This window comes from Pteropus alecto, unplaced genomic scaffold (genome assembly GCF_000325575.1).
Source record: "Pteropus alecto unplaced genomic scaffold, ASM32557v1 scaffold177, whole genome shotgun sequence".
NCBI lineage: Eukaryota > Metazoa > Chordata > Mammalia > Chiroptera > Pteropodidae > Pteropus > Pteropus alecto.
In genome coordinates this window covers 4,685,507-4,709,638 of record NW_006442207.1, presented here as the reverse complement: position 1 = coordinate 4,709,638, position 24,132 = coordinate 4,685,507, and the positions used below count along the sequence as shown (strand labels likewise).

General features: G+C 46.8%; 1 protein-coding gene, 1 long non-coding RNA gene and 1 pseudogene across 5 annotated transcripts in view; 2 read left to right on the top strand and 1 right to left on the bottom strand.

The window, feature by feature from the left end:
- Positions 1-2,501: 2,501 nt before the first annotated feature.
- On the bottom strand, positions 2,502-10,410 carry LOC112470134. Of its 4 annotated transcripts, none has more exons than XR_003042865.1 (4): positions 8,662-10,410; positions 7,760-8,387; positions 5,298-5,418; positions 2,502-3,246 (listed from the first exon to the last, which is right to left on the bottom strand). It is a non-coding gene; the product is annotated as an uncharacterized LOC112470134 (long non-coding RNA). The 4 variants fall into 4 exon arrangements; XR_003042864.1 differs by having other exon boundaries at positions 5,298-7,858; positions 8,264-8,387; XR_003042863.1 differs by having other exon boundaries at positions 5,233-8,387.
- Positions 4,122-4,240, top strand: LOC112470200 (annotated as a pseudogene).
- Positions 10,411-20,181: 9,771 nt separating the features above from the next.
- Positions 20,182-24,132, top strand: part of HABP2 (hyaluronan binding protein 2) — a 33,064-nt gene continuing 29,113 nt past the window's right edge. The window contains exon 1 of the mRNA XM_006920852.3: positions 20,182-20,430. Coding sequence (XP_006920914.2) covers positions 20,362-20,430 — 69 coding nt within the window. The 5' untranslated portion in view covers positions 20,182-20,361. The remainder of the gene's footprint in view (positions 20,431-24,132) is intronic.

Genomic DNA, 24,132 nt, shown 5'->3' with positions numbered 1-24,132 from the left:
CAAAGGGCCTTGCTGGCAGAGGTAAATGCGCACATCCTAACAAGAGAGCATGCTGGTGAGTGTGAGGAACAGCAAGCAGGCCAAGGTGGCTGATGTGGGGTGAGCAAGGGGCGGAAAGTCTGGCTCGGTAGATGAAGAAGCAGCTGAAGGTCCATGGTGGACTTTGAGTGAAACCAGAAGCCACTGGTTTCTAGTAGTCTAAAAGAGAAACATAATCGCTCTTTGTCTTTCCTGATATAGACCAGTGGCTCTGGACCGGGGGTAATTTTGCCCCACCCTGGGGGCATTGTCTAGAGACAATGTCTAGAGACAATTTTGGTCATCACAAGGAGAGGGAGAGGTGTTGCTGGCATCTAGTGGGTAGGGGCCAGGGATAGTGCCGAACATCTTAATATGCACAGGAGAGCCCCCTCCACTCCCAACAAGGACATATCTGGCCTAAAATGTCAATAGTACCGAGGCTGAAACACCCAGGTGTAGACCTGAGGAGGGCAATGTGCTCTTAGAAAGATGGTGGGGGCTCACGAATGCAGCATCCAAGTCCCTTGGGCCCCAATCCCCCAGCAGGAAATACCCTTTACATTATTATTCTTATTTCCTCCTCTGCTCCAAGAACCACTTCATGGGGACACATTCCAGGCCACTTCCTGCTGCTCGGCGCCTGCTGTGTGTCTAACCTGAGGATGATGAATTTTCTGTGCCCGCGGCCATCCGTGTGCGTACGCAGCCCTGACGTCTTATGTGCGTCTTGCATCTTGAAGTGTAATTTATTAGGCTTAATCCCTGTCTGGGGAAACGATAAGTCTTCCCTGTGGGAATTGTGGGGCGGGCCCCATTATTATTTCATTAGGACACCACTGGTTTTTCAGGAGTCCCTGAGTAGACATCACATGCTCCTTGGATGATTTAGACAAGGCATCATCCCGCCCCCTCCCTCCCACAAGCCGGGGGCCTTGTTTCTTCCAGAACTCAGGAAAAGTATTCACCGATTTCCATATGTGCCTCTGAGGTTTGCTTCTTAGTGCTAAATTCCCTTTTCCTGCTTAATGCCAGTTTTGTCCTTCCACATCAGGAGAATATACAAACATTTTTAAAAACCGCAATCAGGCGTTTTACTCCTGTCTCAGCAACGCGTGTAGTAGATTGAAAAACTGATGTCAGCAGCAGCTTCCAGTTTTCTTCTGAAATCAGCATTGATGGAGGCTGCTGAGGCAAGTGAGCATTTCATAAATTCTCTCCTCCTCCAGCTTGGCCTGTCCAAACACGCAGAGTGAGAGGAAAGGCATGGGGTTATCAAGAGACTTCCAGCCTCTGCTCCCTCAAGACGAGTCAGCACTCTCTCAGTCATCTGGCTTTGCCCTTTACCCTCTACCCACTTTTCCACATGCAGAGGCAGCTCTAACATCCTCTAGGTAGTGGGTTTTAAGGTCACTGGATTCTAATTCCCCAACTCGCTGAGATAAATTATACTTCACATGTTCATTTCAGCTCAGAGATACCTTAAGTCTGGGTCCTTTTCTTTCTCATCCTATTGCATGAAATTGCCCCTTGATTTGATTTGCAAACAATTCGCGGACTCCTCTTTTCCTAATACCACAAAGGGTTCGCACCTTGTCCAAGGTCACCCATCGGCACCCATCTTGCCAGCCTCACTTATCACTGTGGGAAGCAGCTGGACCAGGAATGGGCTACAGGAGGGCTGCGGAGTCTGAACCTTGAATTCAATCCTAACACGAAGACTTAGTCATTGAGATCCCGTGGGTATGTCACTTTCCCCTCTCTGAGCCTCGGTCTCCTGATCCGGCAAACCGGAACCACTTTTAGTCACGTCCTGCTTAACGACGAGGATACGTCCTTAGAATGCATCGTTAGGTGATCTCGTCATTGTGCAAACATCATAGAGTGCACTTATACACACCTAGATGGCATAGCCCACTACCCACCTAGGCTACAAGGTATAACTCATTGCTCCTAGGCTACCAAACCTGTATGTTACTGTGTTGCGTACTGCAGGTAATTGTAACACGATTATAAGTATTTGTTACTGTGTTGCATACTGCAGGTAATTGTAACACGATTATAAGTATTTGTGTATCTAAACATAGAAAAAGTATAGTAAAACACAGTATAAAAAGATTTTAAAATGGTACACCTGCATAGGGCACTTGCTATGAATGGAGCTTGCGGGACTGGAAGCTGCTCTGGGTGAGTCAGTGAGTGAGCAGTGAGTGAATGTGAAGGCCTAAGACGTGAGCGTACGCCACTGCAGACTTTATAAACAGTGCACCCTTAGGTGACGCTAAATTTATAAAACAACGTGAGATTAAATCAAGCTCAGGAGAAAACGAAGCAATCAAGAGACACAGTTAACACAAGACGTACGAGGCTGCTGCCAGCGTAACATGGCATACGGTTTCACGGCAAACTTTTTTGTGAGTAGAACGAGCATACTGTAAAATAATGATAAAAATATAGTATAGTAAATACATAAACCAATAACATAGGCGTTTATTATCACTATCAAGTAGTATGCACTGAACATAATTGTATGTGCTATACTTTTATACAACCGGCAGCACGATAGGTTTGTTCACACTGTGAGCCACAAACACGTGAGTCATGCCTTGTGTTACTACCTTACTAAGGCTATGATGTCACTAGGTGATAGGAATCATTCAACTCCATTAGAACCTTATAGGGCCACCATTGTATATGTGGCCTGTTGTTGACTAAAATGTCATTATGGGGCGAACAATTTACCCCATTGTGTTGCGGTGAGCAGCACTGGTAATGTATGTGTAGGAAAAAAACATAGCATGTGCAGGGTTTGGTACTGTCTTTAGGTTTAGGCATCTACTGGGGGTCTGGGACCATATCCCCCTGAGAATAAGGAGGGACTCCTGTGTCTCTATCTCTCAGGTATGGTCAGAGGGGCCAGGGTTTGGTCCGTGCTGGGGCGAGGCTGTGTCATGCTGATTGTCACCATCTTGTCAGATGAGCGAGTGAAGGGAGAAGGGTGAGGGCCACTCTGCATTGCCACCTCTAAGGCAGGTCCAGGTTTCCTTATTGGAACATCCTGATGGGCAGCCTTTCCCCTGGAAGGAAATATCCGATGGTATAAGACACCAGGAGGACCCTCTTCACTTGACGCCCGGCAATGCAGTCACGGGGGAAAGTTCACGCACCAAGCTTCGAAGTCATTTCGTTGAGCTCATCAATAGTTGCCTTACAGGAACGATTCCATGCCTAAGAAGCATTTTAAGCCTTTTTAAGCTCCAAAGATTAGGGTGAAACAGGGAGGGGGTGGGAGGAGGACAGATAAACAACAGACTGGAGCCCGTTCTCGAGAAGTAGATTCCGTACTTTGGTTAGATTAATCCTCAAATTGAAAACAGCCCTGAATCATTCTAAGAAAGGAGAGTCGAGATAAGAGAAAGCCCTTGGCAAAGCCCCGGCGTTGAGCTGTTTGTGGAAGTGCTACTGCATCCTTTTTTTGGAAGGGCAGAAGAGGAGCCCGCAGAGGACGAATAGAGAGTGAGAGTTTTGTAGGACAGTCAGGGGAGGTGGGAGGAGGAAGAGGAAAAGGGGCAGAAGCCACGTAGGTGATGCACGCCCGTTCTGTCCAACCACCCAGGAGTCTTTCCCTCTCAGCCTGGGGACCCGTGACCTGCCTGTTCTCACACCATTAAAAGCATGAGCATCAGGTTCTGCAAAGACTGAGGGACAGAACAGGCTGGCTTGGCTTCGGATCCAGACAGGACACTCACAGAGGACCTTAACACCTACCCGTGGACGCCAGCCCCTCTCTGTGGCATGCCTGGCTTCTGGCCCCAAGATAAGGCCTGCTTGGGTCCCAAAGGACTCCAAGGCTATGCTTGAAGGCTGAAGAGTGCCATTAGAGGAAAATAACAGTTTCGCACTGGTTCATAGTCACACCTATAAAGACTTAACTGCAGCATCTGTGAGTAGGAAGGACTCTGTAAGCCTCAGCTGTCAGGAGCAGGGATCTGACAAAAATCGAGCATACAGCAAAAGCTTCTGCAGAGTGGGGCTGCCACGGCGGGCATCTCCGAGGGCAGCACGAATGACCCAGGCCATGTTTATTAAAAATCAAGAAAGAGGTCTACAGCCAAGCTACCCTGAACAAGCCCTATCCCGTCTGATCTCGGAAGCTAAGCAGGGTCGGACCTGGTTAGTACTTGGATGGGAGACCACCTAGGAAGACCAGGTGCTGTAGGCATAAAAAATAAAAAAATAAGGGATCGTAAGCTGATAAGGTCCTTGCAATCTATCAGGTCAACCAAGAGTTGCCTCACCTTAAAAAAAAAAAAAAAATCAAGGAAGACGAGGAGCAGAGTCACAGTCAGGAAGGAGAGAGGTGGCTCCTTACTGAAAGGAGCCTTTCGGTTTCCCTTCTCTGTCTAAGGTTTGAGCGATGCCAGAAGAATCCGGGCCAATCCAGGAGCCCAGCATGGATGCCAGGCGGGTCTTGGTGGATCCGTAAGAAGGTGGGACCAGGAGCCCACTTCAAAGATTACACAGGGAAGTGCCCAAGAAGACTCTGAGCTACCCATCCCTGCTCCCCCAGGCTCTGTGAGCATGAGGAAGGACACCTTGCTGAGGAGGACTTGGGGACCTCAGGAATATTTCAGTTTTCACGCGCTGTTTACTGACTGAGACTCAGCTCAGGGGCGTGCAGGCTCCTCTGTAATTAATTTTCTCCACCTGCAATTGTGTGGTGAGGAAGGACATTGGACTTGATGCCTGTTCAGGATCTGAGATAGTCCCAGGAGCACGGGCTGAGGACAGGACAGGGGGAACATTCCAGAAAAAGGCAACAGTCCATGCAACTAGCCTGGGGAACCTGGGGAGAGGCACGCGGATGGAGTTACTCAGTCTTAACTTGTTCTCTAGATTTTTAAGTTGCGTCCAGCACGTTCCTTCTAACCTATTCCCTTTTCCCTGCTGCATTTTTACCTGTCTTCATCTTTCGAAAAAAAAAAAAAATTCAATGTATGAATATTTTAGAAAGTATAAAATATTTTCAACGTTTATCAAAACCACTGAAATATACCCTTTAAAAATAATTTTTAAAAAATTGTATCAAAGTGATATATACCTAGGATTAAAAAAATAATAGCATAAAATGGCTTATAAGAAACAACTGTCCCCTCTCAAGCCTAGAAGCAACTACTTTTTAATTTTTAAAATTGTTTCTGTTTTGAGTCCTACCGATCACCTCTGTATCTCCATATACGGTGCTTCTATTACCACTTCTTGCTTCATCGATGACGTACCTTCTCAATGACCTTGGATTTGGACGGATGCGAGTTTGGCTCACTCAGGCATAGTCACCCGCCTCTCCTTTCTTCTTCCCAACAGAACTATAGCACGGTCCGTGATTTCTCTGTTGGTCACCTTTGTTTAAAGAACGCACACACTGATGTTATTTTAAAATATGTGCTATGTGCACCCAGACGCGTCTGCGTATGTACATGCTGTGGCGTCTCGCTTTCCTGCCTTTCGTCATTTCCCTTATCGCCTCTCTATCTACATGATTTCAAAATAGTTGAGACAATGTGACGGGTTGGTTGGAATTACTCACAGCTGCGCTGCCCATAAATAAGCAAGATGAAGGAGTGAGCGGAATGCAAGAGGAGCTGGTGTCCGCAGCCCTGGAAACTGGCCCAGACAAAGTGAAGGGATCAAGGTCCACCCCACTTTTGCCTACACACACGTCCGCCAGTGGACAGTCAGAGGCGAAGAGAAAGGCTGCACACGGGCACAGGCCTCCTCGTGCCTGTGTGAACCCCCTTTCGTAACCTTCCCTCTTTGCCAGCCAACTCCTTGCTGTTGACTCTGCATCACCGTCCCCTCCAGGATCGACAGTCACCCCTAGGAACAATGGTCAGTTCCCCTCCTCCAGCCATGGTTCCAGCTCTGCTTCTCTGCTCCCCGCCCTCCTTCAGCCAGTCATGGAGCCAGCAATATTCACGGAGCAACCACCCTACGCTTAGATGCTGAGAACACAGGCAAGAACAAGACAGGACAAGGGAGAGGGGCTTGAGGCCATTGAAAGAGACAACCAATAAATAAATTCACCGAATAGGATGGAAGTACCATAAAGGATGTTGAGATAGGAAATAATAAACCTTCTGTTCTCTGAAAAGAAATGCAACTGGGCATTTAGGCTGAGACCAGAGAGTGCGAAGGAGCCAAGTCTACGCAGAGCCGCCTGAAGGAGGTCCAGGAAGAGAAAAGTGAGCGTGCAAAGGGCCCGTGGCAGCGATGGAGAGCGGGGTGTGTTTGATGCGCTGAGGGGAGGCCCTTCACCTGGAGTTTGGCAGACAAAGGGAGAATGGTCCAAGGTGAGGTCACCAGAATGCAAGCACTAGGCCACACGGGGCCTGGCTGGCCAGGTAAGGAGTATGGATTTTATTCTAATCACAATAGGAAAGCATTGAAGGGATTCAACAGAAAAGAAACATGACCACATCTTTTGCCTTAAGATGTCCTTTCTGGAGATGGAGGCGAGGCATCGATGGGTTTCTTCTTTCTTAATTAGACGCAAGGACACCTCCTCTTTCTTGGGGGAAAGGGTCCATTTCCTCTCCAGATGTTATCATCTGTGGCTACCCAGTGGTTCAAGGACCCGGGAGAAGAGAAGATGCTTATCAGACGCCTGTTTGGCAGCATTTAATATAGTCTCTCACATCACACGCCCACACAAAGGGCCCTGGCATTGTGCATCATCGCCCAGGGTGAGCGGAGTCAGCCTGGGGCGGGAAGGCTGCTGCCTGACAGCATTCTCTTCCCAGGGTTTCAGACTGGGCCTCGGAAGACTGGAACTACAGCCGGATGCATTGCAGTCCCCTATTAACATTTTTTTTTTTTTTATCACCTGAACTCTTTCCTCGGTCTCCCTGGATCCACAGCAGGAGTTGCCACGTGATTCTGCTGGGATCCACCCCCACTTTCAGCGACGGGGTTTGAGGTGCTGTCCCTCCACTTTTCAAAGCCTTTCCCCTGGTCGTCAGAGAGTGCTGGCTGGGGCTTGGCTCTGTGAAATAGGGGACTTTCTCCTCCCACCTCCTCTACCTTCCCCATCCCTCCCTCCACCCCTCCACTTTTCCTGGCCTTTATATTATCTGTTCAGAGCAAAGCCATCTTCCGGAACTGCCTGGATGGGATCTTGCCTCCCATCAAAGCCACAGAACCTTCCTCGGGCCCAGTTAGCGATGTCTGTCAAAACTTTAACTGCTGCAGCCTTTGGAGGCGGCTCTTCCCTTCCTGGGGCTGGAGGGGAAGTGTCACTTGCGAAGGCCCACCATGAGCTGGTGTCAGCTCATGGGGTTTGGTGGTTAGGATTGTGGTTTGCTGATCAAAGCGAGGCTTGAGCCAGTCCTCAGCTCTGCAAGGCACACTCCTTGGTGGGCACGGTACCTTCGAGTCAGACTGCCTTAGGTCGCATTCTGGCTACACCAGTGACAGCAGGCAAGTTTAACTTCTCTGAGACTCAGTTTTCTCATCTGTAAAATGGGGCTAATGATGGTAGCATCCTCTTCATAAGGTCATGGAGAGAGTTAAATAAGATTAAAAATACATGTAAAGCATTTAACACATGGCAATACTTAAAGAGTTCCCCTGTCATTTTAGCTAGTGAAATTCCACCAGATTCTGTGGGTGCTGGGATCATAGAGAAAGCACAGAATTTTCCGGAGACGCTGCCGGAATCAAAGAAAAGGGAGGGCTATCCTACCTTTTCCCTTCCCTGTCGGCCAATCTTTCACCCGCGCCCTAGTGGCCAAATCCACCCAGAAGCCAGCGGTCTGGAGGGCCTGATAGAGGTCGTTTCTACCTGTGCAGAATAAGGCAAGGGAGTGGATCTGAGAACAAACAGGCATCTGCATGCAGGGTACACACGTGTCCACATTTTCATACTTTGGGTATGTGTGGTCTAGGCTGCATGTTCATAAATATGACACATCAAGAAATAATGGCAAAGCAGTTTACATAATCTGCCCTATTCAACCTCTCCCCCGCCACCCCACACACACTGTAAGGTAAAGAAACCGAGACTCAGAGAGGATGATTTATCCAAGCTCACGGCAAGTTGTAAGCAGTGATCCAAAATGGCAGCCCGGCCAGCCTTCGCCAGAGCCTGTGTGCCCAGCCCCCACGCCACCCAGCCCATGGGTTAGCTGGGGCCAGACTTGTCAAGACGAGGGTCCTGGCTCCCTGCGAAGTGGCTGAAGGCGCCCACCCTCTGTCAGGAACAGGGAGCCTGCTCCTTCGGGAAATGTCCCCAGGCACCCTCTTCTCCTGCCTTCGTTTTTCGTGTGTATGAGCTCTGCCACTTCAAATCGCTTCCTCAGCAACAACTCAGTCTGGTAGAATAGAAAAGTAACAAGGATTAATTACCCACCACCCCCCACCCCCCAATAAATAAATAAATAGCAGCTTTGGGCAAGAAAAATATTGAATTCTGTTCACATAGATGCAGCATCAATTACATAGTTTCTGAAAAGAAATTTAAATAATTTCCCTCCTTTCCACCCCTCCTTCCCCCACAAGGCTCCAGGTAAGTCTGGCGGGTCCCGAAGAAAGTGGGGGCGGGAGGGGGGCAGCAAGGAGTGCAGGCTGTGGCTGGTCATCACCTACCTTCTTGTCGGCTCAACAAGCAAGACCCCCAGTGGGCCCGTTCCCTCTCAGAGTCCAAGGCCAGGGGCTGATGTGAAGTCAGCAGGTATTTAGCAAGCAGGAAAGCAAGCCAGCGAAATTTGTTCTTTTGTTTTGTTTTGTTTTGTTTCGGGGGGAGAGTAGAAGGATGGGAAGAGGAGGCATGATCTCATGTCTTATTTTTATAATTAATCACTTGGGCTTGTGCTAGCAGGAAGGCCAGACTCTGCCCCCTTGAGACCTCCCACTACCGAATTGTGTAATCGCCCCCGAGGCTTGCTCAGTCCACAGTGGGAGTCAGCACAGAATCCAAAAACCAGGAGGAGAGAAAGCTGGGAGCAGAAAACAAAGGTTGAACGCTGGCCCGTGGGTGTACTTTATGTGACACAGACGAGGTGGCCCACACAGGCACAACATTTAGAAATGGAAAGAATTCAAGATTTCTGGCTTCTCTTGGAAAAGCCAATTTTCTGGCCACTGAAGGCTCACGTTCCTGCCGGGCAAGAATGCTGGATACGGCTAGCCCACCACAGTCCTCACCACCCCCTATCGCTCCCCACCCTGAAGCTAAGTGTTAATTGCCTTTCGTCACCATCGTCAGGCTGTTTTCCTTACATCTTTTCATTCCACTCATTTTAAATTACCTGCCTGGCTATGGTAGGCATCTACCTTGTAGCCCGAGTCTCATGAATCTGTTATGGTCATTACTTCTATCCTTGCCACCTGCCACCAGTTTCCCTGGGACCACGCAGAGACCCATCTGCCTTCCCAAAGTTACTTTCCACTCTGCTTCAAGTAGTTACTCTCAGTTCCTTGAAAACGCATCGCCCCTCCTTCCTCCGAGCCTTTGCTCTTGACATTTCCCCTGCGTTCATGCTTCCCCTGTTTTTCTCTTAACAACTAAATTTTAGCCTAGTTATTAGTTTTCTATCGCTGCCATAACAATTCACCATACTTAGTGGCTTAAGCAACACAAACTGATTCTTTTATAGTTCTGTAGGTCAGACGTCAGACATGGGTTTAGTGGGCTAAAAGCAAGGTGTCAGCAGAGCTGTATTTTTATGGATCCCAATTTTGTGCTGGCTACCAGCCTAGGGCCATTTCTCAGCTTCTAGAGACCACCCACATTCTTGGCTCTTGGCCCTCTTTCCCCATCTTCAAAGTCTAGTCTCTCTGACACTTTGAATCTCTCCTTTTCCTTCTGTTTCATCCCTCTGACCCACCCAGGAAAGATTATCTGCTTTTAAGGATTCATGTCTTTAAGAAATTGGGTACACTCAGACAATCCAAGACAATCTTTCCATCTCAAGGTCCAAATACTAAATGGCATCTGCAAAGTCTCTTTTGCCATATAAGTTAACATATTAATACATTTGGGGGTACTAGGACATTGGCACATTTGATGGCCATTATTCTATCTATTTATCTGATTAACAGTCCGTCCATCCATCCATCTATCCATCCATCCATCCATCCATCCATCCATCCTACCATTCATCCATCCATCTTTCTATTCTATCACACTCTTTTAGAAGCCTAATTCAAGTCTTACATCTTCTAAAAAGTTCTGCTTAACTATTTCCCTTCTAAACTACTGTGCTGTGTGACATTGACAGAGTCACTTGCTCTCTGTTTTCATTTCCATTGGGTACAGTGGTATGCTGGCTCTCACGGCAGGGGAGAAGCCCTGATGCATAGGGTTTGCCAATTTCCGTGATATAAATATTCCCGCATGGCCGATTTCAATCTACCAGTACAGAGATGGGAAGAGATGTGTACAGTCAGCTCTTTCGATCCAGTAGGAGCCAGCTCTAACACTCTATTCCTGGGGCATAAAATGGGGAATTGACTAGTCATTCCAAATGTCATCGGAGAATCAATGATTTCTCAAAAACCAGGAAACTTTGATTGCTGTCTGTGCAAGTGTGTCCTTCTCTGGGGCTGGTGCCATCTCCAGTGTAAATGTTTCAAAGATACCTCTGTGACAAACATATCAGAGGGCTGGTTTCATGAGCTAGGGCTGGAAGAAAGACGTGGACACCTCTGGAGTCTGTTGACTTTTGTGCGATCACAAGGTCCTAAATCCAACCACAAAATGAGCTTGGCTTTATGAAAATACATGATTTTCCCCCAGAAACTAATCCGAATGTATAACAGTTTTTTATTAGGATTTCCTTGGGTCCACATCATCAAGTGGAAGAATCAAAGGAAGAATGCCAGCTCATAAAAGAAACATCAGGATGTCATATGAAGTACCTTAATCATTCTCTCCTGCAATATGTATTTTCATTTGTGGTTGTTGAATTTCTTGCTTTCAGGCAGCCCAGGAAAATAACAGCTGTATTTATTGAGTGCTTATTACATGCAAAGATCTTCACCCATCTTGTCTAATTTAATTGGCCTTATTGGTACCAACTAGTTGAATAACCAACTAGTTAGAAAATGGGGACACTTGGATCCAAACCTCGAACTCTCAGTTCCACTGTTCTTGCATTTGAATACCAGCCCTCCAGACGGGGTCACGGCAAAGGTGTGTGCGGGACCCAGTGGGAGGGGTCAGAACTGGCAGGAACATGAGTACTGATAGGGACAGGTGGCCTGTTTCCGAAAGATCTGATTCCCATGGGCCCGTTGACTAATGCTGCCTTTCTTTATTTGCTGTCTATTTACTTAGTTCCAAAAATAACATCTGAATAGCCTCAGACCAGACTGAAAGACCTGTCATCTCCAGAAGGCACCACTGCTTATTTCTATATCCTCCTTCCCAGATCCCCATTTTCTCATACACCCCTAAGGTGACATTTACACACCCATTTCATTTGGCAAACGATTATTGAGTACCTGCTGTGTGCCACATACAGGAGATCCAAAGATGAGAGGATCACAATCTCAGCCCCAAAGTATCCTCAGGTGGGACATGCCAGGGTGTTTAGGTCATATCCACAGGATGTCACAGAAGTCCTCAGTGTAGAGAGCAGACTCCAAGTTCCAGAAGAAGAAAGCTTCATCCGGAGGACTCCCGAGCTGAGATTTGAAAGAGTGAAATTTTCTAAGCAGCAGAGGTGGAAGATGACTTTACTAGCAGGGGAACCACGAGGGTAAATCAATGAAGGCATCATAGGTCCTATGACTGGAGTATAGGGCGGGAATAAAACCAGTGGCGAGAGGAGAAAGCAAAAGTCACCGGGGCCAGCTTAGCAGGGCTTCCTATAATCAGCCTGGACTTTGTCCTGTAGGCAATGAGGCACTGATGAGGAGTTTCAAGCGGATGAGTGACACAACCCGATTGGCATTTTAGAGGTGGCTCATCTGGTATGGTGAAGTCTGCAGGCGAGGGCAGAGCTGAGGGACGTGAGGGCCTGAGCCACAGTGAGGCGGTGAGGGTGGGGCTGGGAGGACAGATGTGAAGGATAGGCACACACGCAGACTGACTCCCTCACACGCATCCTTTGCAAGAACCACCGCCCGAAGGTGAGCCACGCCTGGGAGCTAGAAGAGCACATTCCACAGACCCCAGCAGGTCAGAGGAGCAAATGAACTCTGGTGAAGGGGCTATTCAGAAAGAATCACTTGTTCCCAGGTCAACTGATAAGCAGAGATTGCACAAACAATTGCACAAATGGCTGCTAGGTGCAAGGCACGGTGACAGCACACCAATCAATATTCAACAGTTCAGGAAGAGTGAGATCAGCAAGGGCAAGAAAACAATCAACCCTTCTGTTGGGGGTGGGGGCAATCGTGTTCATGAAGCATTCTGTCCTTCAACACATTGGCAAAGTTGGTGAAATGAACTACATTTTACAGTTGAAAAGGGAAGTCGTTGATATGCCCAGGGCTACCAAGCTGATACGAGAAGGAGCTAGAAATAAACCTTGCTCTCCAGAGACCGAGTTTAGCTTCTGGACACACTGTCCTGAGTACCTCTTCTCAAATTCTGCAACTCGGGTCACCTGTTCCACATGATCTAACACTTGACTAGTCTTTAATTATGTCATAGGGTAGTAATGGCTTAACATTTAAGGTCTATGCCACGTAGCAGGAGCTGTTCAAAACACTTTATATGCTGTGAACGGACCTAAGCCAATTTGTCCATTCAACGGCTGCCAGGCTCTTTGGGAAATAATAGGGCTTTCTGCTAATTAGAGGACAGGAGTACATGGCTTCCCCTCTCAACCTGCTACCTGATGGCATTACAATAAAAGTAGTTCTGCCACATGTACAAAGAGGCATAAAATCACCCACACGTTAGTCTCTGTAAGTCCCCACTCCCTGCCTTTTTAGCCATTCTGACACCACTTGCAGAGAAGGGTCATTTTGTAATCATAGCTCAATGGTGGAGTCAACTGGCCTTCTGGTGGGACCACAAGCCCGAGGCAAGACCAAAAGGGAATCTAGACCTAGAATTCTTCTCTGAAGGTGTTAGGCGGCAATGTCACCAGATTTTTTTATTTTATTTCTGCCAGGGCAAAAGTGCCTGTGCAGTCAACCATCTATCTTGAATATTGCTCATTTCATCCACAAAAAAATTTATTTCTTAACATTGCTTATGCTAATTAACTGGGCCCCTGGTGCTACTTTAGGTAGTAATATTTGTAGCCCCCCTACCATGGACACTCTGGACGGTGGGTCGTTTAAAGAATGCTCTTGGAAAAGTCACTATGTGCTGGCATGGTTCCAAGTGCTTAGAACTTTACACGTGATGACCCATTTAACTGTTGTAGCAACCCCATGAAGTCTATACTAATATGGTCCTCGTGTCTCCAGTGAGGAAACTGAGTCATAGAGGAGTTAAGGGCTGCTTCCCCAGATGGGGTGTGAGAGCCTTAAAAGTAGACACTGTGGGTGTGGTCTCTCCTCCCATCTCCATCCACAGAGCCGAGCCCAGTGCTGGGCACGTGATAAATACGTGTTGGGAACAGATGATAAACAGAGAACTACAGCAGTCGGTTTTACTGAATGGCCTGAGGTCGGGGAGTGTGGTTTACTGAGAGCATTAGCTGAGAACTATCCTATAGTCACTAATGGAACCCATTCTGCACCTGTCATTCTTCGAATATGCCTTCCTCCGAGCCCCATGACTCCTGCGTGGCTCAGAGTTGGCCTTGGCAAGGACCTGTTGTCATAAATGGTAGATTTGCCTAATTGGTCTTCCCTCATCAGATACAGAAGTCCCTCATGCATCTCGGGGTGTCGTCTCAAGGAGCACTCAATGAATGCTCCTAAAATGAGTGGAAGATCGCATGATTCAGGGAGAGAAATTACACAGCCGTGTGTGTTGTTCTTTGTACTCTTGTCTAACCCCTTTTATAAACACTCGCTCCATTGATTCTCATGCCAGTTTGGAGATGACGTAGTTTCCGTAATAAATTAAAAATAAATGAAGAAATGAAATGGGAAAAAAAAAGGAAGAAAGATAACACAAATCAGGAATGTGCCATGTGCCAAACACTTTTACATATATCTTCTCATTTAATCCGCACAAAACTTACTTAAGACAGGCTCAGAGAGGCTAAGAGACTTGCCCGAGATCACACAGCGATTAAGCAGCTTTGCTACTCGCTCCATCCGACGCCAACCCAGGCTCTTGCCACCGCACTGCAGAGATGGCATGCAAATGAGCTTAGGAGAGGTATCAACGTCAGGCAGTGTCTAAAAGAAGTACATTTGAAAGAGGTGCTCAGAGGTCTGCCTTCTCCAAAGAGAAAAGGCTTTGAAAATATCACAGCGCAATCTATTCAGAAAGCTGACGAATCTAGACAGAAAGAGACACCCAAATCTCAAAATCCCTCCTCTCTTTCAGGTTTTCTATTACATTGAAGGCGGGGGGGAGGAAACTTGCCAACATGCAAAGTGTATGCGGAATTTGACTCAAAAATGTTTAATAAATCAAAGATGCACTTAGAACAGGAAACATCACACAGCCCAGGTGATGATAGTTCTTTGTGAGGCTGAAGATCCAAAGGGGGCGGCCTTGTATTTCTGCAGAACTGATTGATGGAATGGGAGAGATCAGGAGGAAAAAAAATACACTTTCTGCCATAGACAGCCACCAAACAGAAGAAGTTTAAAATGCAAGAGGGAAGATTGAAGCCCACAGAAAGATTAAAGAAAGAAAAGAAGTACAAATGAATAGACGAATTATCGTCTGAAGTTCCTGAGGTGTTTACTTCACATTGGGTTGTGCTGCATTTGGACGTTGCGCAGTTGTACAGCCTTGGTGATTCTTATGTCTTTTCAAACCTCAGAGACCACAAGAGCCAGAACCACCAATGACCAAAGACCAGGATTCATTTTGGCAAGAGGGAGGCATCTCTGAATTTGGAGTTTATGGTTTGGTTGTGAGCCCTTGCCAAGAGAGAGACTGTCATCTGATCAAAAGTGGTCACCCACTGTCACTCCATCCACCCATCTACCCATCCATCCACCCAATAAATATTTATTGGCATTTCATACCACGCCCTGAGCTAGGACATGGTCATGAGCATAACAGACAAGGTCCTTGGTCTTCTGGAAATTACTGCATACCTGAGAAGGGCACACAGTGAAGTTGAAGAAGTAAGCAGAGGCCAGAGCAGCAGGGTCTTGATAAGAATTTAGGATTTTATTCTACATGCAAAGGGGAAATATTGAGGAGTTGTAAGTAGGGTGTGGCATGATCTGATTAGGTTTTTATTCCATAAATGCTACTGGGTGGTATAAAATGGATTTAACAGGAGGTAGGGGTGAATACAGGCAGAGCAGTGAGGGGGCTATTGCAGGAGATGAGGTATGGGCTTGAATTAGGATGGAGGCAGCAGAGATAGAAGGTACTGGAAGGATTTGAGATATATTCTGGAGATAGAAAACATGGTGATGATTTGGGTTTGGGGAGGGAGAGGAAAGGGAGAGCTCGATGCTGACTTCCAGATTTCCAACTTGAAGCCGTTCTCTAAGATGGTGCCATTCTCTAAGATGGAAAGGATTGGAAGAGACTATACATCCCTCCTATCCTCCAGCTGGCATTTCTTGAGCACCTACTATGTGCTGGAGACTCTACAACAGCTTCTGAGAAAAAGAAGACAAGCTGCATCATGGATTCATCCTGACTTGTGGCTCAGCCTGATCGACGGGCATCCTTTTTCTGGCCATGCTAAGGGACCACACGGAATTCAGGATTGCCAGTGTGTCACTGGGGTTCCCCATCCTGTTCACCTAATTCCAACCTGGGCTCATCAGATCATAAGGTTTTATAAAGATCAAATTTTACCTGGAATTGACCATAGCGGAAAAAACTTTAATTTTCCTATATAATTGAGTTAAGTGTGATGAAAACGATGCCAAACGATCAGGGTTTTCTTTCTCCTTTGGCCAACAGGGAGCTGAGCTACAAATGAGCTGAGCTACACATTTGTAGCTCAGCTGATAACCGTGTAGAGTTTATGGTTTCCATGATGGCATCCTGGTTTTCTCTTCGATATTGATTACGCCACAGAAACATCTGTTGTTGTCTGCCCGTGGACCTGGATCCGCCTGGCCATGTTTGTCACTCAGCTGTCTCTGATTAGACCAAGAATAGACTGGGGATACTCATTGAAAACTTGGCTGAGCCATTTAGGTTTCCTGAATTGGATATTTCTACTAAGGGATGCAAAGTAAATTTCCAGTTAACAGTAGTGAATGCGATGGGGTGACACCAGATACCCTATTTCTCTCGTCTGCCAGGTGTTGGCTGCTGAAGGCTCTCAGCTGAGTTCCTCTCTGAAAATTAAGCCTTGACCAGGGTTGCCTTCCCCAAACTTATATCTTTGGGGCTAGCCCATATCCAAAGATGGGATGATCCTAGTACATAGGCCCCGCCCCTGAGGCCCATGGTGGGGCGGGGAGTGCAATTTTTTGGTAAACCCTATGAGGGCAGCAGTGTGACATCAGTCCAGACCCCCTCCCATGGTTTTTGATGTGTCTCCATTGTTTTTCAGGCCCCCCTCAAATCGTGCAATGCCTTGGCTGCATCTGTATCATCTTCTTCAAGAGCAGAGATGTGCAAACTATGTGTTTCTTTTTGAAATATAGTTTCATTGGAACATAGCCAATATGTAACAATATATATAAGGACATATTTTACAATATGTTCAATAGCCCATTGGCATAAGTATTACCTGTGGCTGCTTGTGTGTTACAATGGCAAGATCGAGCAGTCACAACAGAAACTGGTTAGCTAGAAAATAACTAAAATTTTTATTATCTGGCCCTTTCAGCAAGCGTTTGCTGACCCCTGTTCTAGAAAGAACAAATGATATAAGGGTTACCAAGAAAATGGTCCTTCCTTCCCTGGGTTGGAGATCAGACTCACTGAGCATGAGGCCCTTTCATTTCTGAGCCTCTGTGGGGCTCAGCAAGTGCCATCCCATAAAAAGACTTTATTGACATCAAGGCCCATGTGTTCGCAGCGCATGTCCTATGCCAGCCACTGCACTTAGCACCTTGCCTTTCTGCTCCCACATATGCCTCTCGGTAACACCGTGAAGAGGGACCTATGTTGTCCTTATTTTGCAAATGAGGAAACCGAGGCCCAGGGATAGTGAATGACTGGCCCAGAGTCGCACAGCGGGGATGTGGCAGAGCTGGCGCTCACCCTAGGTGCGTTCTGAGTCCAAGCTGCTATTTTGGGGTGCCCCTCTCTGCTGCCTCTCCGTCCTAAAGGCCTAGAAGGCAGAAGACTGTTATCACTCAAGGAATACAAACGAAACAGGTGGTTGCTGCATAGAAACACTGGCTAACCCAGTACAGCAGAATGTGGGGCTCTGGAGGGGGTACAGTGAGGAAGCCTTTCCTTAGGGTGGAAGAATCAGCCCCTGGAGGACCAGAGGCCCAAGGCCACCTGACAGGGGCTCTCTCCAGAGGCATGTAACCCAACACTTGAGACAATGTCACCCAGACGGAGAGAACAGACTAACTTGATACCATCTGAAACCCTTACGGGGACAGAGGCTAAAGGTTCGGTATTTGAATTTAGAAATCAGAAATCCCAGGTAGGTTAGTTCCAACTCCCCAGATAAAGACATAGTACATGATAAACTAGCCTCTTTGTCCTCCTAAATTGAAAGGATTAAGTATCTTTTAGAGAATTCGCTCCTTTAGGGCTCCATGCAGAAATGTATTCAATTCACATTGTAGCGATAACAAAACTTTAGGGAAATAAGGGACAATATGTGGGAGGCCTGTGGTTATTATACAAAGAGCAAAATTGTTCACTTTTTGCTTGTAATAAAGGGAAGATTATATGTCAGGGAAAGTAATCCGGATTAAAAAGATGAACAGCCAGCTCATCTGAGTCACTTCCTGTTGACACAGGAAGAAAAGCTTCAGGTTTGTTTCCTGGGAATCTCTTCACAAAGTCAGAGGGTCACTAGTTCACGCAGGGCCACAGATGAGGAAAGAGATGTGTAAGTCACATGAATAATTCAGTGATTTGATTTGCCCAAAATTTCCATTTCTACTTTTCACCATCTGTGCAGATGCTACGAAGCCACCGGCTTTGAATCTGAAGAACAGCAAACTCCTCACACACGTGACCTTTTTTCGCTCTTGCTCTGTGATCAGATAAGTATCAACAGTGTCGGCACCACACCAATGACCCGCTGAGCCCCCATCAGCGTTGTTGCCACCTGTTAGTCTATGGAAACCTCCTACCCACAAGGACGTCTGTCCCATCTCCTTGCTTCATTCTTTTTACTAAAAGTAATCTTTCTTACATTTTCATTGTCTGTCTGTCTCTCCCCCAACCAGAATGTGTGCTCTTTAAAAGCAAATTCCTGTCTGCCCCCTCGGACCCTGCATCACTGACTCTTAGCTCACAGCACGTCATTGGGGAATATTTGACGACTAGTAATGTAGTGTTCATGAATAAATGGAAAATGTTCAAAATTTCACAAATACTTTAATTTTTTACATCCAGTTTCTCTTTCCACATGGAGTTGGCTATGCTATCTTAGGTTTCCTGGTTATAAAGTATCCAATTGTCATTGTCAAAAAAAATGGTTATTCATTTAAGACATATTTATTGAACACCTATTATGGGCCAGGCGAGTGCCAAGCATCCATGCCAGGAATTCAATGGTGAGCAAAACAGAGTGACTGCTCTCATGAGCTTTCAGTCCAGTAGGGAGAGTGGGGGAACAAATATTAATGAAATAACAACACAAGTGTGCAATTAGGATGTTGGAAAGTGCTCTGAAGGAAAAACACATGCGAGGCTTCTGAGGAAGTAATGTTTGGGCTGAGATTTGAAAGATGCTTTAACTAGGTGAATTAACGAGATGACCTTGCTAAAGAGTGATTAGGGTTAGAGTTAAGAATGGAGTTATGTCTAGAGTAAGGATTAAGGGAGGGATAGGATAGGAGGTTAGAGAAGAACTTTCCAGAAAAAGAGACGTATATGTACATATGCTATAGGAGTCAGGCGGATGTTGATCGGAGGTGAGTTGACGGCTGCCTAAAATAGGGTGGAGACAAAAATAAGTGGAGAAAAGAAGACAGATTGGGAGTTATTTAAGAGGTAAAATGTCCAGACTTGGTGTGTCCTTCAAGGGCCATCTGGTGGCTGGGGCATTGACTTTGGCCTTCTCCTGGTTGGGTGCTCATGGGGCCCTCTATGACTAGAAACCTGGCTTCCAAAGCTGGCAGCAGCCACTGAGCATCCGAGTGTGTGTGCACATAAGAAGGGCAGATGGGTGAGCAGGAGGCCCACAGGAGCACCTGCCTCAGTCAGCAGCAGGGGTTTAGAACCTGGATTTAGGACTCAGGCAGGAGGATTTCTGGAGCCCTGGCATAGATTACTGTGGGCAGTCAGGTGTTTACAGGAGCTCAAGTCTGTGCTTATTAAAGAGATCAATTGTGTCCATGAGAACCCATGCTTAATGGGTAACTGTTGTATTATATAGCCCTACCTACAGCGTATAACTAAATAAGGAACATAGAAAACAATTGGCCCCAAACATGAGCATCACGGGATTTTTTTTTCCTCTCCTGCTCAAAGAAAGACTCCAGTGAAAAGAAAAAAATATATAATTAGAAAGTAAAAACCTTACGTAATGAAATTTAAAAGAAAACTTTTGAAGCCAACATGCAACCAAGGGCAATGCTTCAAAGGGCCCAGAATCAATGTTTGTCAATAGCAGTTTTGCATCCTTTAATTTATCTTTCATGAATATAAAGCGTGATGTTATTAGGAGCTCATCCATGCCTTAATTCTGTTTGAGATTTGATGAATCAGAACTCTATTAACATTCTGTCCGAATCAGCAACGTCAGAGGCCTGTGGCAGAAGCCTCACCTGGTCCGGAGCTTTCATCCTGCAGCTGGGATGCTAGTTAAGCATCGGGCCTTCTTCACCAAGCACTCGGCAGCCCTCCAGCTTCAGCCAGGAGCCAAAGCCGGAGGCTTTTTATCTCCGTCACTTTCTTTAGAGACTTTCTCGCAGAAAAGAAACCACCCCATGACTCAGCCCGGCCCAAAGTTATTTGTTTAATCAAGATAGTTGGTTTGCAAAACATTAAACATTAAACAGTATTTGATGCCTAGTTAATAATTTGCATCCTCTTCATTTGTTCCTGAATCCTTGAAGACTGACATTTTTCCCCCCTAAAGGCACAGACAACGAAAGAAATTGCATTTAAAGCAAAACAAGAGTCCTTAAACTGCAGAGATGTTTGCCAAAATGTCTGCTCCCCAAGTTCTGCTGCTAATGGTTCTAGCCGGAAAGACAGCCTTCGGGGTAAGTGTTCTTTCCGAATACCTGTAGTTGAGAGACTCAGGTGGTCAGGAAGACCAAACCAACTGGGCCAGGAGCAAGGGGGAACTTTAGCTGTGAAAGGCTAGTGTTGTCGTGTGGGACGTCGCGGTTACCAGAGCAAACGCAGGCCTGTAGTGTTGGTGACTGTCGAGCTGCTAGTTCCATGAAGCCATGCGACTGGCTTGAGCTCTCTTGGAGCACAGGCTCCATGAATGCCTTCCAACGAAGGGGACGGGGGCAAGAAAATCTGTGAAGGCCATGGGTCCTGATCTGGCACGGATCTCAGAGACCCCTTTGAGAAGCTACTGAAAGCTACCAGCTCTTTCTCTCTGTGCATGCTGACACACACCCACAGTTTTCCAGCCATTTGGGGTGGCAGTAGGGTCAGAAGGCTTGTGCTTCGGCCCTACAGGAGAATCTTGCTGTCACTGCAATGATCCTGGCAACAGTTTTCCTCGGTGGATTAGGTTGGAGAGAAGCTCTGTGGGCAGTGTTTCTGCTCCCCTTACCCTGTGACCATGACCGTAGCAGATGTCGCAGTGAGCAGGGGCCTGATGGAGGTCGTGGGGAGCAGGGGAGGAAAGGGACATCAGAGGGTCTCTCACAGGGAACTCGAGACATTTGGGAGCAGCTGAGTTGTGGAGAGGCCAGCTCCAGTGTGTGTCATTGTGGCCCAAGACTGTGAGCTGGGTCTCTGAGTGGGGAGCCTCCCGAATTTCCTCACTGGGTGCGGTGAGCGGCATGAGTGTGCGTTATGGAGCCGGGGTTTGAACTTCAGCTTTGATGTATTCCAGCTGTGGACTGTTGGGCAAGTGATAGACTCTCTCTGAGCCTCAGTTTCCTCTACTGCAAACCGACTGATAAATCTCTCACAGGTTCGGGGAGAGTCAGGATTGATTAAACGAGGCAATGCGTGTGGCTTTCACGAAGGGTCAGCTCTTTCCCCTTAGAATTTCCAAAAGGAACACGGACTGTCTATGAAAATCAGAAAATGTGCCCCTTTGTTGGGGAAAGGGTAGAGAACAAGAAGCAGGGGCTGAGAACTGAAATAATAGCTATACCCTTTTTATCTCATTAAATACCTTTGCATTTTATTTTCTATTTTACTCCACAGGGCTTTTCCTGCAGGAAGTAGATTAAATTCCAGGTTTTCTGATTAATATGCTTTAAAAACAATAGCGTCTCCTTCCCTTTCGGCAAACTGTACTCAGAAGCCTACCTTAGCCTGTATTAAGCTTCGGAGTGACTCATCTCTGGAAGAATTTTATTTTCCAATGCTGACTTGTGTATGTGTGGTGTGGCTGCAATGACAAATTGTTATCAAGACCTCTACATCATTTGATTGCTTGTTGGAAGTCTGGAGCCAAAACCCAGCAGAAATATCATAGGTCTAGAGAAAAGCAGTGGAAATTATCCGAGGCCCACAGGGGGTCTAGGGAAAGTACCAGTCAGAAAGAATTAGATCCTAAAGTTTGCAGGCAAGGAGAGTTGATGCAGTCTGTTTGAAGTTCACAAAAAGATAATGGTCCCCCCAAAATCCTTTTTTTTTTTTTGCAAGCCCCAGTGAATTTTTAGGGTTAGCAATGAAATTATAAGTCAATAATGGATAAAAGAGAAAATATGAGAGATAGCCTTCAGGCAATGAGCTTAGTCAATTCCGAGGAGAGGATTCAGGGCTTTGGAGTGTTTCTTACCCCAGATGTGCGCCAGACAGGTGGTCGGGAAGGCGGCTTGCATTTCACAGGCCAGTACACAGACATCCGGGGGAAAGTGGCCAAGTCTCTCAGATGCTTTGGAGAGTTCGGGGCATCACAGGGGGGAAGGAGCCACATAGCCAGATGGGCCAGGTGGCCTCTCCTGCCCCATGTAGCTAAAATATAATAACCAACTCTTACCACTTAGTGAGAAATCCTGTGTGCTGGGCTCTGTGCTCCGGATAAATCTCTTCATCTCTGGAAGGGCCCTAAGAATCAGCTACTGTTATTGCTCCCAATTTAAGATAAGGAGTCGGGTAACTTGGCCTCAAGTCATACAGCTGGGAAGTGGTAGAGCTGAGTTCTAGACTATGGTTGGTGTCCGTCTGTCTGGACAAGATCTCTTGCCTAGACCCTGGTTAGAGATGAGATCTTCCATCCATATAGCTGCAGGGCATGGTCTTTCCTGTAGGAATAGGAGGCTCTTAGACCAGGGGACTGTCTGCTGGGTGGAGTGTCACGGACTCCATGTCCCTCTGAAATGTAAAGAAAAGAAGTCACAGGGTGTATGATCACTACTCATTGGAAAGAGGCCTGGATGCCCTCCCATGAACTCAAATCACACAGCTAGCCTTATGATGACATCTCCATGGGCTCATCTTTAACTTAGACTCTTATTCGGATATCCACCATCCAAGGAGGTATGGGTCACATGGCATTGCAGTGGACAGCGGGGATTCATTCGGAGTACCTTCCTGGTCTAGTCTAGATTTGGTTGTCCTTACCTACCACTTTTCAGCACCTGTCCCCAGCACATCCTTGAATTTTTATCCCCATTTTATGGGTGACAAACAAGCCCAGAGATGGCAAACTAACTTCCCAGCCAGGATCTGGAACCAGGTCTGTCTGACTCTTGACACACACGGGAGGCCGTTCAGCTGTATGAAGGATGGGCGCCTGCCTCCAGGGCTCAGGAATCTTTCTTGCTATGGTTTTTAGGGTGATTTGGGGGCGCCACTGGGCTCAGCCCTGATGGGATTTGACCTCTTCCGGGGTCGAAAGCCAGAAGACAAAGCTTGTTAGGCCTGCCCTGCTTATCTCAGCCCATCCCCGGAGAGGAAAGAAGACAATGGCTCCCCCCTACCCCGGCGAGGGGCCTTACAATTAACATGCATGTTTGCTCCCATTTCTGGACCTGTTCAACCCTGGAGTTTAAACCCAAGAACTTTAGAACTCTAGAATCCCCCTCGGAATAGAGCTGCAAAAATGTTTGCATAGACCAGAGGTCGAAGATTGGCAGCTTGGGTACATCCTGCTCACAGCAAGAGTTTTGTTTGGCAGGTAGAAGCTCAGTCTGAAGAGTGTTTTGATTTCCTTTCAATTGCTTGGCGACATTTAAATATCATATTGTTTTGCATAAAATACAAATCTCTGGCTTTTCTTGAAAACCAGACATTCTTCTAACACGAAGTTCACATTCTTGCAAGGAGAGGAGGAGCATAAGCTTTTATTATTAGAGGAAACTTAAGCCTCCCTGATCCCACCATTTTCTGCTGTTGACACCCTTTCTGTTTGATTGATGTACATTATATGCCTTGTTCTATCTTGTAGAGAGAAAGAGAAAGAGAGACAGAGACAGAGACAAAGACAGAGAAGGGGAGAGAGAGAGCGAGCGAGCTCGTCTGGTTGTATTGAGAAACAATGTGAAGTGTTAGGGCCAATTTTGGATGGTCCAGCCACTGGGCTCAGCATCCGATTAATTCAAGCAACCAAATCCTCACAGCCCCCAGGAGGACCAAACAAGGCCTTTGACAGGATGATAAGAGCCACCCTTCAAAATCTCAAAGCTCCAGAATGTCAGAGTCTCTTGCAGGCCTAGGACACAGCCCTCCCTCTTGCTGTAATCCACACAGAGTATTATTGAAAAGAGAGGGACTGAATTTCACAGAACCTTCTTATAGATTTAAAAAAGATATATGATCCTAAGCAC